Source organism: Neolamprologus brichardi, chromosome 4 (genome assembly GCF_056152115.1).
Source record: "Neolamprologus brichardi isolate AB-2024 chromosome 4, ASM5615211v1, whole genome shotgun sequence".
NCBI lineage: Eukaryota > Metazoa > Chordata > Actinopteri > Cichliformes > Cichlidae > Neolamprologus > Neolamprologus brichardi.
The window spans coordinates 17,412,089-17,426,136 of NC_142107.1; the positions used below are offsets into that span (position 1 = coordinate 17,412,089).

Genomic DNA, 14,048 nt, shown 5'->3' on the forward strand with positions numbered 1-14,048 from the left:
ACTAATTAAACGGCACATAACCACAGGGCAACAAAGACAGTTGGTATTACTTGTTCAACCAGCTATTCTTATAAACCAGTAAAAAACGTTGGCACTAACAGCACAACTGAGTTACCTCAAAACTACAGGAAGTCAATAGTCCTAATGCTTCACAAGTCTGGGCATCACATACGTACATTTCTCAAAATAAAATAGGATAGATGAGGCTGGAAAAACAGCACCAAAGACAATATGGTAAAATTTATTTTTTTTATTAATTACATACAGTATTTATAGTTTTTTTTTATTGCACTCTCAAGTTAGTTTCAAAACAAACAATAGTGCAATTAACTATACACAAATAGAAAGGTACCATGCAACATACAAACAAGCGTAATACAAAGCAAAAATGTGTAGTTTGATTTTTCTTTTTCTTTCCTTTTCATACAGCTTGGAGCTGCCTGCAGCTGCAGTAGAAAAAGCAAAGACCTGCTTCTGAGCAGGATACAGGGCAGACTGTGCAATGACTTGTCAAGGCCTTCCATGGTGAGAAAAAAATGAAAATTAGGCTGGTTATATTGCATGGGGCAGTGTAGCAGACAGTACTGGACTATTATCTTTACAAAGCATCTACTGTCTTAAATTCCTACATTGTAAATACTACACTAAGAAGAAGTGTACAGCAGGAAAATGTTAATACAAGTGGAAATAGTTGCATATAAATTAGGGAATCTGTCTGCATTTGGTTAATTTCTTCTTGTAAAAGCTTATTAAAATACGCACATCTTTGGTCCGTGCTCAAACCCACGACTTGGTGAAACTTTGGCTTCAGAATAACCAGTGAACACAAAGGAGGAGCTACATAAGATTTACACATAAGAGCTGCTTTAGGGAGCATCTATGGCTCTGATCGGTTAAAGCAAACTTCAAATGAATATATGCATGGGTCTGAAATTAAGACATAAAAGGAGCGTTAAAACAAAATAATACTACGACAGCATCTGTGGCCTGATTAGAAAAGTGTTTCTTTAAAGTAGGGGCACTGTTCGATGATCCACATTGCCGACCGGGGCTGAGATTTTTATATTTATATATGTATAACATAAAAGCACCTTTTTTTTTTTCCAGCAGACTACAGCTGCATTAGGATATTTGTCAACATAAGCAAAATTACCTAATCAGTCAAGTGTTAACCAAATTTCAGTTCAAGGATTAAAGTCAAGACAAGCAGCACAACGAAGGACGAATCAGAGCATTTGGTAGAGACACTGTAGAAAGGACTCCAAAATCCTTTGGTTTCCGTGAAAAAAGAAACAGTTAATCCGGATCCTGAATGTGTCATGAAGAAAATGACACGGCTTTTCTGATTTCTCGATCAAATAGCGCACATAGGTAAGGGGTTTTATAGCAGTGGCGGCCGACGTGACTCAACTATAGAGAGTTCAACATCTGTTTCCAGTTCCAAGTTCACATGGCTCACTGCATCAACAGTTCTAGGTAATGCAAGCTCAGCCGGGACCTTGTGAAAACTGAACGTCTCTGATGAACATTTCAGCATAAAGGGATGTGAGAGTGAGCGGGTTTCTATGTGTGTGGCAGAGACGGAGAGCAGCAAAGACTGGGGAGATGTCTGTGTCACTGAATATTCTCAGCACTATGCCAGCAGTGCGTGAGGGATCGCTGCCTTCTACAAAAGGCAGCGCACATATGGCACTCTTCGTGAAAGAAAGAGGACAAAGTAGTGTCTTTATTCTAAGCCATACCTTTATGAGGGGGGTACCACAGCTTATTGTTGCCGTAAGTCTCAGCTCTCAGCTGCTGTGTTTCCCTAACTACTCACATTGTCTTGAAGGCTGGGGTGAAGGAGGAGTGGGAGATACTGCCATTTAGGGTAACCTAGTAGATTGCGTGACAGGACTGGGTGGGGGGGAGGGTGTTTGACACCTCATCAGCAGCCGTATTGGTTTCTGTGGGTTTCTGGCTTCACTTGCAAAACAGAAACCCTTGCCTTCTCATCCTCTCCCCAACCCCCCTCTCTCCTACATTGGCCAGCTCCTTCAGCTGGAAAGCTCAGCGAGGGTTTATTTTCAAAGATGGGGAATGAAAACAGCTCTCTCTTTGTTTTGGCTGCTGTGCCATTCCCAGCGGAGGAGGCACAGTGTCTTGAGGACTTGGCCTGGGACTGGGCCTCACAGGGGGCCACACGGAGGAGTTGGCTGAGGGGTTGGGGAGTGAGTGTCCGGGTATGGGTCCCTCTCAAACAGGGTGCGAGGGCAGCTCTAGGAGTGTGGGTGTCGGCGCTGATCGGAGGTGACGGAAGCCCACCTCTGTGCTGTCTGCTATGGTGATGTCTGCATCTTCCCCTTTTCCTCGTTGGCGATGGATGGCACTGAAATAAGCATTCATCAGCTGCATGATCTCAGTCAGCTGCGATGGAGAGAGGGAGAGAGAGAGAGGTCAAATTGGTGGCAGTCTCAGTGTCTGTCTGGCACTGTCACAGGAGGGCGGGTAAAGATGATGTCATTCAGCTGCCAGAAAAACTAGATCCTCCAGAAGTAAAGCGTGATGTTCGGCAGATTTAAGGGGACATACACATCTCTTAACTGTGTCTGGGTAGTTCTTCACTTTGACATACACCACACTGTTCAGCAGCTGTTGCAGAAAAATTAAGGGAGGGTACTATGGAGGAGTTCATTTCTTCATGTGTCTCTCCATTACACAGACATAACCACCAAACCACCAGAAGCAACAATTACCCTTACTCTAGTCCTACTGATTCTTGGCTAAACATAGTCTGTGCATAAAAAAAAGTCCCTGAGTTTCAACCTGCTTTTCAACTTCAACTATAACCCTGGAATCAGCTGCTAATCTTACACTCAACTCCAGGCCTAATCATAATCGCCCCCAGCAAATCTGGTCTTTCCTTTTTTTTCCCTCTGCCCATCGGCTGAAAACCTTCCACTTTTATGTCAAAAGGATACGACGGCTTTAAGTTCATAAAGTAGAAGTCTTTCTGAACCGTACTTCAATTTGCCTGCGTGTCAAATAAATAAATAAAGTCACTTTTGAGCCTCAAGAGAGATCACAGAGAGCTTTTGTGTTGTGTGTGGGAAGATGCAAGCAAAGCGGCCCAATGAAAGGCATGATTTGTTCTTGATGGGGGGTGTGGGGAGGGGGGGGAAAAAGGCACATCTATGTTTCTGAGAAATGTTTTGCCTAATATTTTAATCTAACCACTGCAATAAAACTTACCCCCATGCTATTAAATGCCAGGAAGTGAGACTTTTGGTGGTTACCATCTGTTGGGGAATATGGGCAGGTTGTGTGCTCTCTATTTAGACCAAATTAATGAAGGTTTTTAAAGTGGGTCAAAGAGGCGGTGGGACGGGGGTATCGTGGGCAGACACTGTGCGTCTTTCTCTTACTCTGCAGAAAACTGCACAGTGATAAAGCCCCTTGGCTCTGCACTATACATAAACTGAATCCGGCCTACAGCTGACACACATTATGTTTAAGGTCAGAGCAGAACCAGCTTCAATTAATATTTTCCTTCCAGTCACCTTCAGCCTCACCCTGTATGTGTCATCCTGGGAGGTGAGCCATTATACTTGGGTGACACATACTGTCAGAGATGCTAACCCTGTGGACTAACAGTTGGTTTTCCAGGGCAAAGTCAGAACTAGCTCAGTTTAGGACATTGTAATGCTTTTTAATATTTTACTTTGAAAGTTTATTTGCTGCTACCCAGCTCATGTTTCAATAAGTCATCCAAAGGTGTGGCTCTAATTTCATACTTCATAACTCTTTCTTCACAGACCAAGATCCAGAAAAGCTAAAATAAAACCTTTTACTATCTAAATAAATCACAAAAATGACAAATTTTGAACTAAGAATGGCATTTTCCCTCTTAAACTAAACAATTCTGCACCGTGTTTATACCTTGGTGGTTTCAAAGAGCAGATCCCGGTCCCCAGCTGTAATCTTGAAGGTGTTGCTGTCAGATACACCATAAGAGCAGATCTGGCCATAAGGAAAGGACTCCAGGGCCTCGGATTCTCCCTGCTTATACAAGGATACAGATGTAGCAGCTACACCCAGCCATAACTTCTGGGAAAAACTCCCCGTTGAACTCTGCAGGCAGAAAGAAGCGTGCAAATGTCAAGAGACTGCAGGATTCAAGTTTCTCTTGAGCTTTGAGGAAGAAAAACGTTTAAGAGTGATACTAAAATGAAAGCATAAGCACACAATACTCACAATATAAAAGTCCACTTCATAAAGAGTGCATCCAAAGCCGGACCACTGGCGTGCAATTGTGAGGTAGGCGGCCATACTGTCCCTGCGGCTGTAGCCGGCCAAACCTTTCCAACGCTCCAAGATGGACGTCATGACAGCCGCTGCCTCCTCCTTCAGGCGGGTCCGCAGACGCATGTCCTGCTCAACTTTTTGCTTGTGCACTGCTGTAGCTGTGTGGCTCCACAGAGTCCCTGCGAGGAGTCCTGTGTGGAAGCGCTGCGTCGTGGGACAGCCCTGAGCAGCTACCTGACAAGGAGGCACATCTTGCGGTGCAGAAATTGACACGAGAACCCGAGTTTCAAGCATATGACCTGGAAAAAGCTCATCCAGAGGCGGGCAGGGGGCATGTGTGCTGAAGTCACCCATTAGGCTCTGAAGCCTCAGGGCAGCTAATGCCTGCAGGTCCTCTTCACAGGCGGGTAGCTGACCACGCACGACCATCTCATGGCACTGCAGCGCGAAGGTCAAAACCAGGACAGAGAGAAAGAGAACCAAACACAAAGAAGGTAAAGGTCGTCAGTAATAACTTCAAGTCCCCTCATCCATCCTTTCAACCCCACCTTGTTTTATTTCATCCCGTAACTCTTTTATAGAATTCCCCAGGAAAAAACTATAATGAAGCCAATGCTGGCTGCCTTTTGCCCCCTCTGCACTCCAGCCAGTACTCTTAGTCATGTTTTTTATGCAGTCCATTTTATAACACTCACAGCCAGTGGGAAATTACAGGCTGTGATTGCAGATTGTTTAGTAAAAGCATAAAATATTCAACAAAAAAAACCCCCACAAGTGATGAATCACTGCATGACAATAAATCAGATGCCATCATCAACACCATCACTGGTCACTCACAACAAAGAAATAGTGAAAAGAGAAGGCTCATGTTCCACTCCATTACCTGCTCAAAGAGGAATAAATACTCTATGCTGTCCACTGATATGCTGTCTGCATCCAACAGGCAGTAGAGCTTGAAACACAGTTTCCACTGGGATTTAGACTCTGACTCTTTAGTAGAGAAGCTGCATAAGAGACGGACAGAAAGTTAAATCTGGGTCAAGAAAAAAAGATACGCTAAAGACACATACGACAAACAAAGAATCTTAAGCCTTCTGTTAATATGTTACAAGCTATTGCTTCCCTGCTGTGTAATGCCGTTGTTTAGTAACCCGACAGTTTCATGTTTACCCTGTCACTCAGCATTGAGAGGACAGACACACCCATGCTTGTTTAAAAAGGCAAAAAAATAAAGCATAGCGCCCTTTTTTCCAATTGGCTCATTGTTTTCGTTTTGAGACTATTGCCTTGTACAATTAAATGACATCATCTTTACCTTGACTAGCACCTGGCTGGCACTGCTGACAGACATAGAGACAAATCTAGTTTCCCAGCATAGAGTCATGTTTGACCAACAAGAACAGACAAGGTCACCAGATATCAAGGACGCTGGTTAACATTCAGCATAGCACTTGGACTAGGGGGGAGATAAATAAACAGTGTGCTGCTCTGTCCATACTCATCTATAGAGTGACAAATAGGCCTTTTGCCACAATGTTTTGATAGCACGTCTGCTTGGTTTTATTATGACTGTCTTTTTTGTTTGTTCTATCTTCCAGGGTAAAGACTGACAGTCACTTTTTCAAACCTGGTTAGGATGTCTGCGACCAGAGCGCTTCCTGTGACTGGCTGCTCCCACAGTGCGTTCTGCTCGTATAGTGCAAATGTATTTTTGCTCTCTTGTAGGCCGAGCTTCTCTTGCATCCTTCGAACCACCTGGCGAGGAGGAAGGAGAAGCGGATTGAAAAGACAGATGGACTCCCAAGTTATTGGGCTTCAAGGGTGAAGGCAGAAGAGGGAGCATTTTACTAGGCTCTTGATTGCACTGTGAAATTTTGAATTGGAACTAGTGAGTAGCTGAAAGACTCTGAAGCCAGCTCAGAAACGTTGTGCTGCCAAGTAGAATACAGGGAAATGTTTCCAAACCTCATTGGCAGTAGTGTGTGAGCTGATGTAGAGCTGGCAGGATCCAGGGCCTGGATAGTGCACGGTGCACAGCATCTCCTGTCGGTTCATCAGCATCTGGATCTCCTCCCAAGATGGCACGCACTCCCGACACTTTGTCTTCTCCAGAGCCTCGCTGATGAATGACGCATAGTTATCCATTTCAGACTCAGGACTTTGGCTCTGGATTCTGCAAGACAGATTAAATGTGTGAGAAAGCGATACTGCTGCGAGTGCGTGTCTGTGTGTGTGTGTGCGTGCATGCACTCGTGAAAGCAATTTGTCATAAAGATGAAAATATTAAGCACATAAAAGAGAGAATTTACTAACGCCTGCGACTCAAAATCTGTTAGGTGTTATGCTGTGATTATGGACTTTGCGTCACTCCATTGATTCAACTAAGTTTTTATTTTGTTTGGGCTGGCAGCGCTAGAAAGTCAATGAGGCGAAGAATGACAAATGTTCTCACTTTAGCTGTTAGGAACTTAAAAGACTCAACATCCCTTAATTCTTCAAAGAAAAGGAAAATGGCAAAGAAAACATGTTTGACTTTGGGTAGTGCACGAAACAGGAAAAGGCGTTTCCGCTCCTGTGAACCAGAGTGACCCCCTCCTTCCTCCCAATGGAGTGTCCAGGAGTGGAAGGTGAGTGTATGTCTGTGTGCTGTTGTTTTAAAGGAGGGGACAAAAAAAAGCAGCAAACCAATCTAGGGGGAGGCTGAGGTTTGCGAGTGTGAAAGGTGTGAAATACAACCTGATTGAGTGATTAGCTAAGCCCTTTGTAAACACAGGGGGGTACAAATAGGAAGGAAACAATTACACTCCAGTACTCGTCCCAAAATACGCAAAAACAAGGGCTGAAAGAGGAAAACGAGCTTATTCACTTTAACATCTTGCTGTCTCATAAGGGTGTCTGAAACATAACTACGAACGTCCCACTGATCTGTGTGAGATTTCCAATACTCTCCTTTCTTTGTGTCTTTGTACCATTTCCTGCTTTCTCTCCCTCTCCTTCTCCCTTGCTTTCTTTCTTTTGGCCTAATCTGTCTGACAGCAGACATTCCCTGGGGGTTTCTCAGGGCACTGGGGGAGTGGAGGATGGTTTCTGGGCCTAATGCCCAGCTCCAGTCTTAGCTCTGCCCAGCTGCAGCCTCAGCAGTGGTCCAAACAGTGAGAGAGTGCGTGAGAGTGACAGCAAGACATATCAAAACACACAGCCAGCGAGTTCCACAGAGTTGTTATGAATTGCCATTGCATGCAACTGTTCCATTAGCCAGAGGGCGATTCCCAGTACAGAAATATAGATAGAAAATTGTAGTGGTTTCATGGCATGGCATTAGACAGAAAATCAAGGGCAGGAGATTAGTGCTTCTAATAACTTAGATTAGCATTCTTGACAGAAGGGCTAATTCAGACCTGTAAATCCAGCCCTTGAAAACTGGATCTGTCTAGGGAAGCATGCTAACAATGTGAAGGCATATCATGCTACTATATCTAAACAAGTGTTTAGGGATGCTGGCGCCTGCTTTTTGTCCGATGTCTAGACCCCATGTTTCGCTGCTACTACGCAACAGTGGTTCACCTTTATGTCCTAGGTCAAGCCATTCCTCTCTTATACCCTTGTACAGTGTACTCCAGGTCTGATGTCTCATATGGGATTGAGGGCACCGTACTGCTGAAACACTCATGTAAAACAATTTGCATGACTATATAAACAACTTAATGCAACTTTTCTATTAACTGACAACTGCAGTCTGTTACCTCAAACTGTCAACATGGGTGGATACGCTGTAGTGTTTTCCACCTTACTTCCACAAGCCACGTTTCCCAGTCGGAGAAATCAGTGCCAGAAAAAGCAAGAAAGTTTTCCAATTCTAAGTAAGAGATGACGAGGTGAGCAGCTTTCTCAAGTTAGGAGCATTTGTGTGTGCTTAATTGAATGTGAAAAAAATCCTGTCTGAATGCTGTTGCAAAAGCAAAACAACAATCTTGAAGCGGTCACTTGTGAGAACTGCTTTACTTGAGCTAAATAGTATTTCATTACAATAGTACTGTAATGAAATACTGCAAGGTAAATACAAAGCGCTGCACCTGACTTCCCAGCAAGCAGCATTCGATTTTAGTCTTGGCTCAATCGTAGCAACCCTTCAACTGTCAGGCATCCTTTGTGTGCATCTCACCTTTTGAGGTGGAATCGCAGGTATTTGAGCACAATTGGCCCAGGAAGGAAAGTGCAGCTCATACAGGTGAGAAGCTGCCAGTAACGGAGATGCGCGGCAGTGTTTGGGGAAGGCGTGTAGCTGGTCTGCTTCACTAGCTGGCAGTAGACCTCATCGCGGAGAGGCCGCAGGTCCAGGCAGGTCTGTAGCACACCCTGGATGATTGGAACCGGCTCCCTTGCCGATTCCAGCTGCTGCAGGCAGTTGAACAGCTTCACGGCCTCCTCACGCACCGAGCCGTAGCCTTTCCCACTGTGGTCTGGAGAGATAAACAAAGAACAGTGTGTCAAACAGTTTTTGTCAGGACATATTCTTCCTCCCCCACCCCTTTTCTAGACATTTGAACCTTGCAGATATCTTAAAGGAATGGTATAACATTTAATCATGTAAAGTATTGAAATATAGCAACCTATTACATTAGCGTCTCATCAGTTTTATCATCATATCATGATTGTTTTAGCTTAATAAAACAAAGTGTGTTCCCTGAACTCTCAGAGAGGATGTGCGTGAGAGAGAAAGAAAGAGAGAGAGCTGCAGGCATGTATTTTCACACTAAGCTCCCATGGTAGATTCCTCCCAGTGCATTTAAGTGATTGGAAGATTGTCCATCAGGGTGGAAGAAAGAGCGATTTCAGGGTCACAGGAGGAGAGTGCACGCAAGGAAGCATACGTAAGCAAAATGAAAAGCAATCTGCGTTGCATTGAGCTTTATTCTTCCGCTAATCAAATCAAACTGCAGAGCAATCACAGTTTTTAAAACAGTTTCTTTCCACTTAGCCACACCGCAATTACAGAAAACAGCTGCCAGCTTTGCACACACACCGAGTGGCCATGTGCACTGGTTATCTCTTTCGTAAGAGCTTCAAGGTAAATTCGGCCAGTTGACACTTACTCAAACAGTGCTAAAAAAATGCTAATCATGCTATTGTTTTTAACCGGTACTTTCACATATATATAGCTCTGGCAGTGTAAAAATCTTAAGCACTTACATGTGTGCTCCAGACTGCCATAGGGGAAAGGCAGCAGAGGAGCATATAAGGGTCCCTGGGTGTACTTCAGGATGGGGTTGTGCTGGTAGATGTGTTCCACTACCTCAGGGTTGAACTTATTCTCCTAAAACACACAAGTAAAACAAAACCAATCTATAATAAACAAACACATTTGAAAATAAACGTTCATGTGCAGTCAACAAGCACGAAGCCAGCATGAGAACACTCTGTGAGTGCGTGTCTGTGTGTTTGCCTATGAAGGGTAACTGAGGTCGATTTGACCGGGGTCACAATCCAGCTCTGGCATCTTTTAAGCAGCAGGAAGGTCAAGTGATGACACAGCAAACCACACTAGCATGGCTGACACGTTATATTTTATGCACTGGTGTCAATGAGTTTGGTGTGCGTGTGTTTGTGCCTTTTACTGGGTATGTGGATAGATACCTTCCAGCAGTACAGATGGCTTCCATGCTACTGCCCTAGCACCTGTTGCTCATTAGTAACGTTGCCACTGCTCTGGCTCTCTTCTGACTCTGCAACTTCCCTGATCGTGCCTCCCTTTCTTTCTGGCTATGAGACAAGTCAGCTTTCTCCCTCCTTAGTGGGGCAAAGTTGACACATTCCACTGAAATGCTCGGTGCACACTGGTGACAAGCTTGTCTGTTTGAACTATGGGAATGACATGTTGCTCTATGGACCACGTGCAGCGGGATGCAGCAACTCAACATGCCAGATGACATTCATCCACTGATCCAGGGCCAGAGATTGTTTTTGTTCCATTTGGTCATCCACTGCCACATGCAATAGTTTGACATTTTGGGAAATACGCTTATTAGCCGTCTTGCCAAAAGCTAGATGAGAAGAATGGTAATTATGAAGGACTGGAAACAGGGGCAAACAGCTAGCCTGTACAACGGCAACAAAATCTGTTCATCTTATTTATATTACAAAGAAATGCTTTGCAATAACAAGCTGGTCTAAAGCACGATTGTTTTTTTCTTCTGGTCTCTGTCAACCTCATTGCCAGGTTGGGAAAAGGTTTGATATTCCAGAATACACCAAGCATGCTACACTACTTTGGAGTGTTCATATACCAAGCACAACTAAAGAGTTTGGTAAAAGAAAAGACTAAATAAACAGGGTTTCCCACTTTTTTTTCATGGACAGTTATCAAGGTAAGGTTCTAAAAGGTCTGTCTAACATATTATTGGGCTGCTTGTGTTTTATGCCTCATTCAAATAAATTCAATTTTATTTATATAGCACCAAATCACAACAACGGTTGTGTCAAGATGCTTTTTCAATTATCAATTTAGCTAATAAGGAGCTCAAACGCCCCTGCAGCCTTAGACTTTTCTGTGTGGACTCTAGATACTCTAGCATCCCACAGTCACAAAGACATGCATGTTAGGTTGACTGGTGATTCTAAATTGGCTTCCTGTCTCTACATGGTAGGCTGGTGACAGGGCCAGGATATACCTTGCCTCTCACCCTGTGACAGTTGGGCTATGCTCCAGCCACCTGTGACCCTGAACTGGATGACAATGGTTAAGAGCATGAATGTGTTTATGATCTAAGCACTGATAAAGTCACAGTTTAAATAAAACATTTCACGCACCTGATCTCTTTCAAATATGACATCTGGCAATAGATCCATTGCTAAAACTGCCAGGCTTTCGCCCCTTCTGTGTCTGTAACCTGATTCTATACTTTAAAGATAAGCAAGCAGTCCTGTTCACACAAAGCCGCCTCTGTTTAGTCTCTCTGGATTTTTACAGTTCCAGTCATGACCTCACACTTTAGAGAGAGAATACTTTGTCCAGTTGAGGGAAAGTGCCTATGTATAAAGGTGAGGGAGAGGGAGAGAAAAAGCAAGAGACTGAGAAAAGGTTTTTATGTGGAAGGATGAGTGACTGTCAAAGCAATAAATGTAAAGCAGACCCCTTTATTCCTACAAAATAAAAACTTGACCCCTTTTTGCAAACCAGATGAGGGTAGAGGGAGCAGACTAACCACTTTCTTTGAGATTAGAGACTCTCGTTGGGAGATTACTGAGAGAGGAGGCCAGGCAAAGGACTGCTTATCTCGTCCTGCTGCTTCATGCAGAGCCCTCCTCCATCTCCTCTGCCAGAACTGCCCTTCTCTACACCCAAGAGGTAGACTGATGCAAGACGAGTCATCTCTGCTCAATGACATTCCAGCACAATGTGTTCTCTAGCAAACCGTGCATTAAAATATGACAATCCCTTGTGAACACACTCCCTGCACAAACTAAGGTATCTTTCAAAAGCCACAAATCCTGTTTTTCTAAACATTCAAATAGCTGGAAATGCCTTTATCTTGGAATGACCTTTCAACTGCAGGTCTGGTATTATTTCCTGTCCCTGTGTGACAGAATGAAATGAGGTCACTCAAAAGAGAAAGGCAAGCAGAATAAACTTTGGACTCCCTGGTGCAATGTGGTCGTGTGGTTTCCATGGTAACGGGGCAGGGGGTGTGGAGCATTATGTAGCCTGATGGCCACTTGTGTTTGGTGGCTGTAATCATAGGTAGTTTGGCAGCAACCCTGTGTATGTTTGTGTGTCTGCGTTGCGTGGCCCACCTCAATGTCTCGAATCAGGAGCTGTGTTGGCGTTTCCACGGGTGATTTACTATCAATGATTTTCTGGATGGCACAAGCCCAGTGCACAGCCTCATTGAAGTGCTTGGTGTACAGCCTATAGCAATGTTTCCGACCATAAACTGTAATGCTCCAGTAACCTGAAAAAACCCCAATAATAATAATAATATTAAAGCAATACACATTTAAAAAACATTGCAAATCTTATGACATGTAATGGTAATAATTCATAGTTAGTCATTTAAACTGCACCTTATCTGGCCTGACACTTTTCCACACATGTGTGGGATGTTTTTTTGGTTTTTTTTTAAAAGTAAACAGCATGGATTTAGGCCTGATCCAGTTTCCTACAATGTGAGACAATAAACTGATTCCTGCACATCTTCCATACAGACTCTCCTTTTCCCTCCTTTACTCACTCAGCTTCACTGATGATCAAAGGTCAACCTGAGAAAAAAAAACCTCAGACCACACCAAAACCAAACAAGAGTAGATATTCTGCAGATGTCTTAAGACACGAGACCGAAAGCCCTTAGTGAGTTTCATTTCGGGTAACATAATAAAAGCTAAAAAAAGAGGAACATTTCTCCTTCTGCAGAGGAAGTATTAGACATACCCCAGGCAGCCTAGCTTGATCTGTAGCCCCGTGGCTGTTATCAGGCTTTCCTGCTACGTGACTTGGCACCACATCCTTCTTTGTCTAAAGTTCTTAGTCAAGTATAACCCCAAAATGAAAATGTTTTACTACTCAAATCATTACACTGCACTATTGCCACTGACCAATTTGAATATGTTCACATATAATATTAACCACTGCTTTCAAGGGTCTATGAGACCAAAAACGAAGCCCTTAAAGTGAACTCCTATTTTACGGCAACAACCAGAAAATACAGAGGAAGTAAAGATTTCTTGCAACTCTTTTGTGACAAATTTCCCTGCTTAAGGGGAACACAGATCTACTCAGTAGTGAAACAGCCGGGAGTCTGTGACAAAGTCGCTGTTGAAAGTCCTCTGTCCAGAAAAGTCCCCTGGCCTATTGAGTTAGAACTATGTTTGGGTTTGCACTATGGTTTTGGGATTTTAAGCGGTTTGGTAAAGTTAGCAGGGCATAATCTCCATTCACAGAGAGGCAGACAAACATAGATAAAGGGTATCTGAAGAATACAGATTTGAAAAAACACAAGTCATCCCTGTGTCTTTTCAAAAGCAACTCTTTTTATAAATCTTTGTCATTTGTTTCCTGCATCCAAGAGATTGCCTTGCTGGTTACGCGAATGAGACACTTGTAGGCCAACCTTGACCCGCATTTCTGACCAAACAAAGCCGGGGCTTCCCAAACTTACTAAGAATTACAGTACTCATGGGAAGGGGAAAGCTAGCCACAAGTCACCACTGTCATATTGAAAGACCCAACAATTTACTGGGAAGTTTTAAAATAATGCCTATGATCACTATACCACAAAGGGAATTAACACAAAGAACTAACTGGACTCTACAGAGATTACAGGAAAGCCTGCATGAGTGTGAGTCAGCTATGCCTCATCCCATCTGCATATGGTTAGGTATATAAGTGTGTCTTGCTCACCTGTCTCCTTGTATGTCTGCTTGTCTGGCCAGATGACAGAGCAGAGGTTTGTGAGGACCAATGTGCCTAGTCTCCGGGCACCTTTCTCCGGTCCGGTGTAGTAGTCAAGAGAGTCTTGGGTCAGTACAAACCAGTATCGACGTTGCTTGATCCAGTTGCCACGCACCTCCCGTAACAACCAACCTTTAAACAAGCAGAATGCATATTTTTGGCTTTTACTTATCAATATGAAGTAAATATATAGTAAAATATAGTAAGTATATAGCGCATTTTAGCGGCTACAGAATGATGACATCATGGGTGCAAAGATTGGCCGCCTATAATCAAGGCCGAACGATAATAGTGCTTTTGTTTTCACTGGTAGCTACTG

General features: G+C 43.6%; 1 protein-coding gene across 1 annotated transcript in view; it reads right to left on the minus strand.

Moving 5' to 3' along the window:
* Positions 1–235: 235 nt before the first annotated feature.
* plekhh3 (pleckstrin homology, MyTH4 and FERM domain containing H3) overlaps positions 236–14,048 on the minus strand; it is a 36,957-nt gene continuing 23,144 nt past the window's right edge. The window contains exons 4-13 of the mRNA XM_006798218.3: positions 13,679–13,861; positions 12,076–12,233; positions 9,475–9,598; positions 8,447–8,744; positions 6,250–6,457; positions 5,912–6,039; positions 5,168–5,288; positions 4,234–4,722; positions 3,919–4,110; positions 236–2,406 (exon numbers count right to left, since the gene is read on the minus strand). Of these exons, the coding sequence (XP_006798281.2) occupies positions 2,236–2,406; positions 3,919–4,110; positions 4,234–4,722; positions 5,168–5,288; positions 5,912–6,039; positions 6,250–6,457; positions 8,447–8,744; positions 9,475–9,598; positions 12,076–12,233; positions 13,679–13,861 (2,072 nt within the window). The 3' untranslated portion in view covers positions 236–2,235. The remainder of the gene's footprint in view (positions 2,407–3,918; positions 4,111–4,233; positions 4,723–5,167; positions 5,289–5,911; positions 6,040–6,249; positions 6,458–8,446; positions 8,745–9,474; positions 9,599–12,075; positions 12,234–13,678; positions 13,862–14,048) is intronic.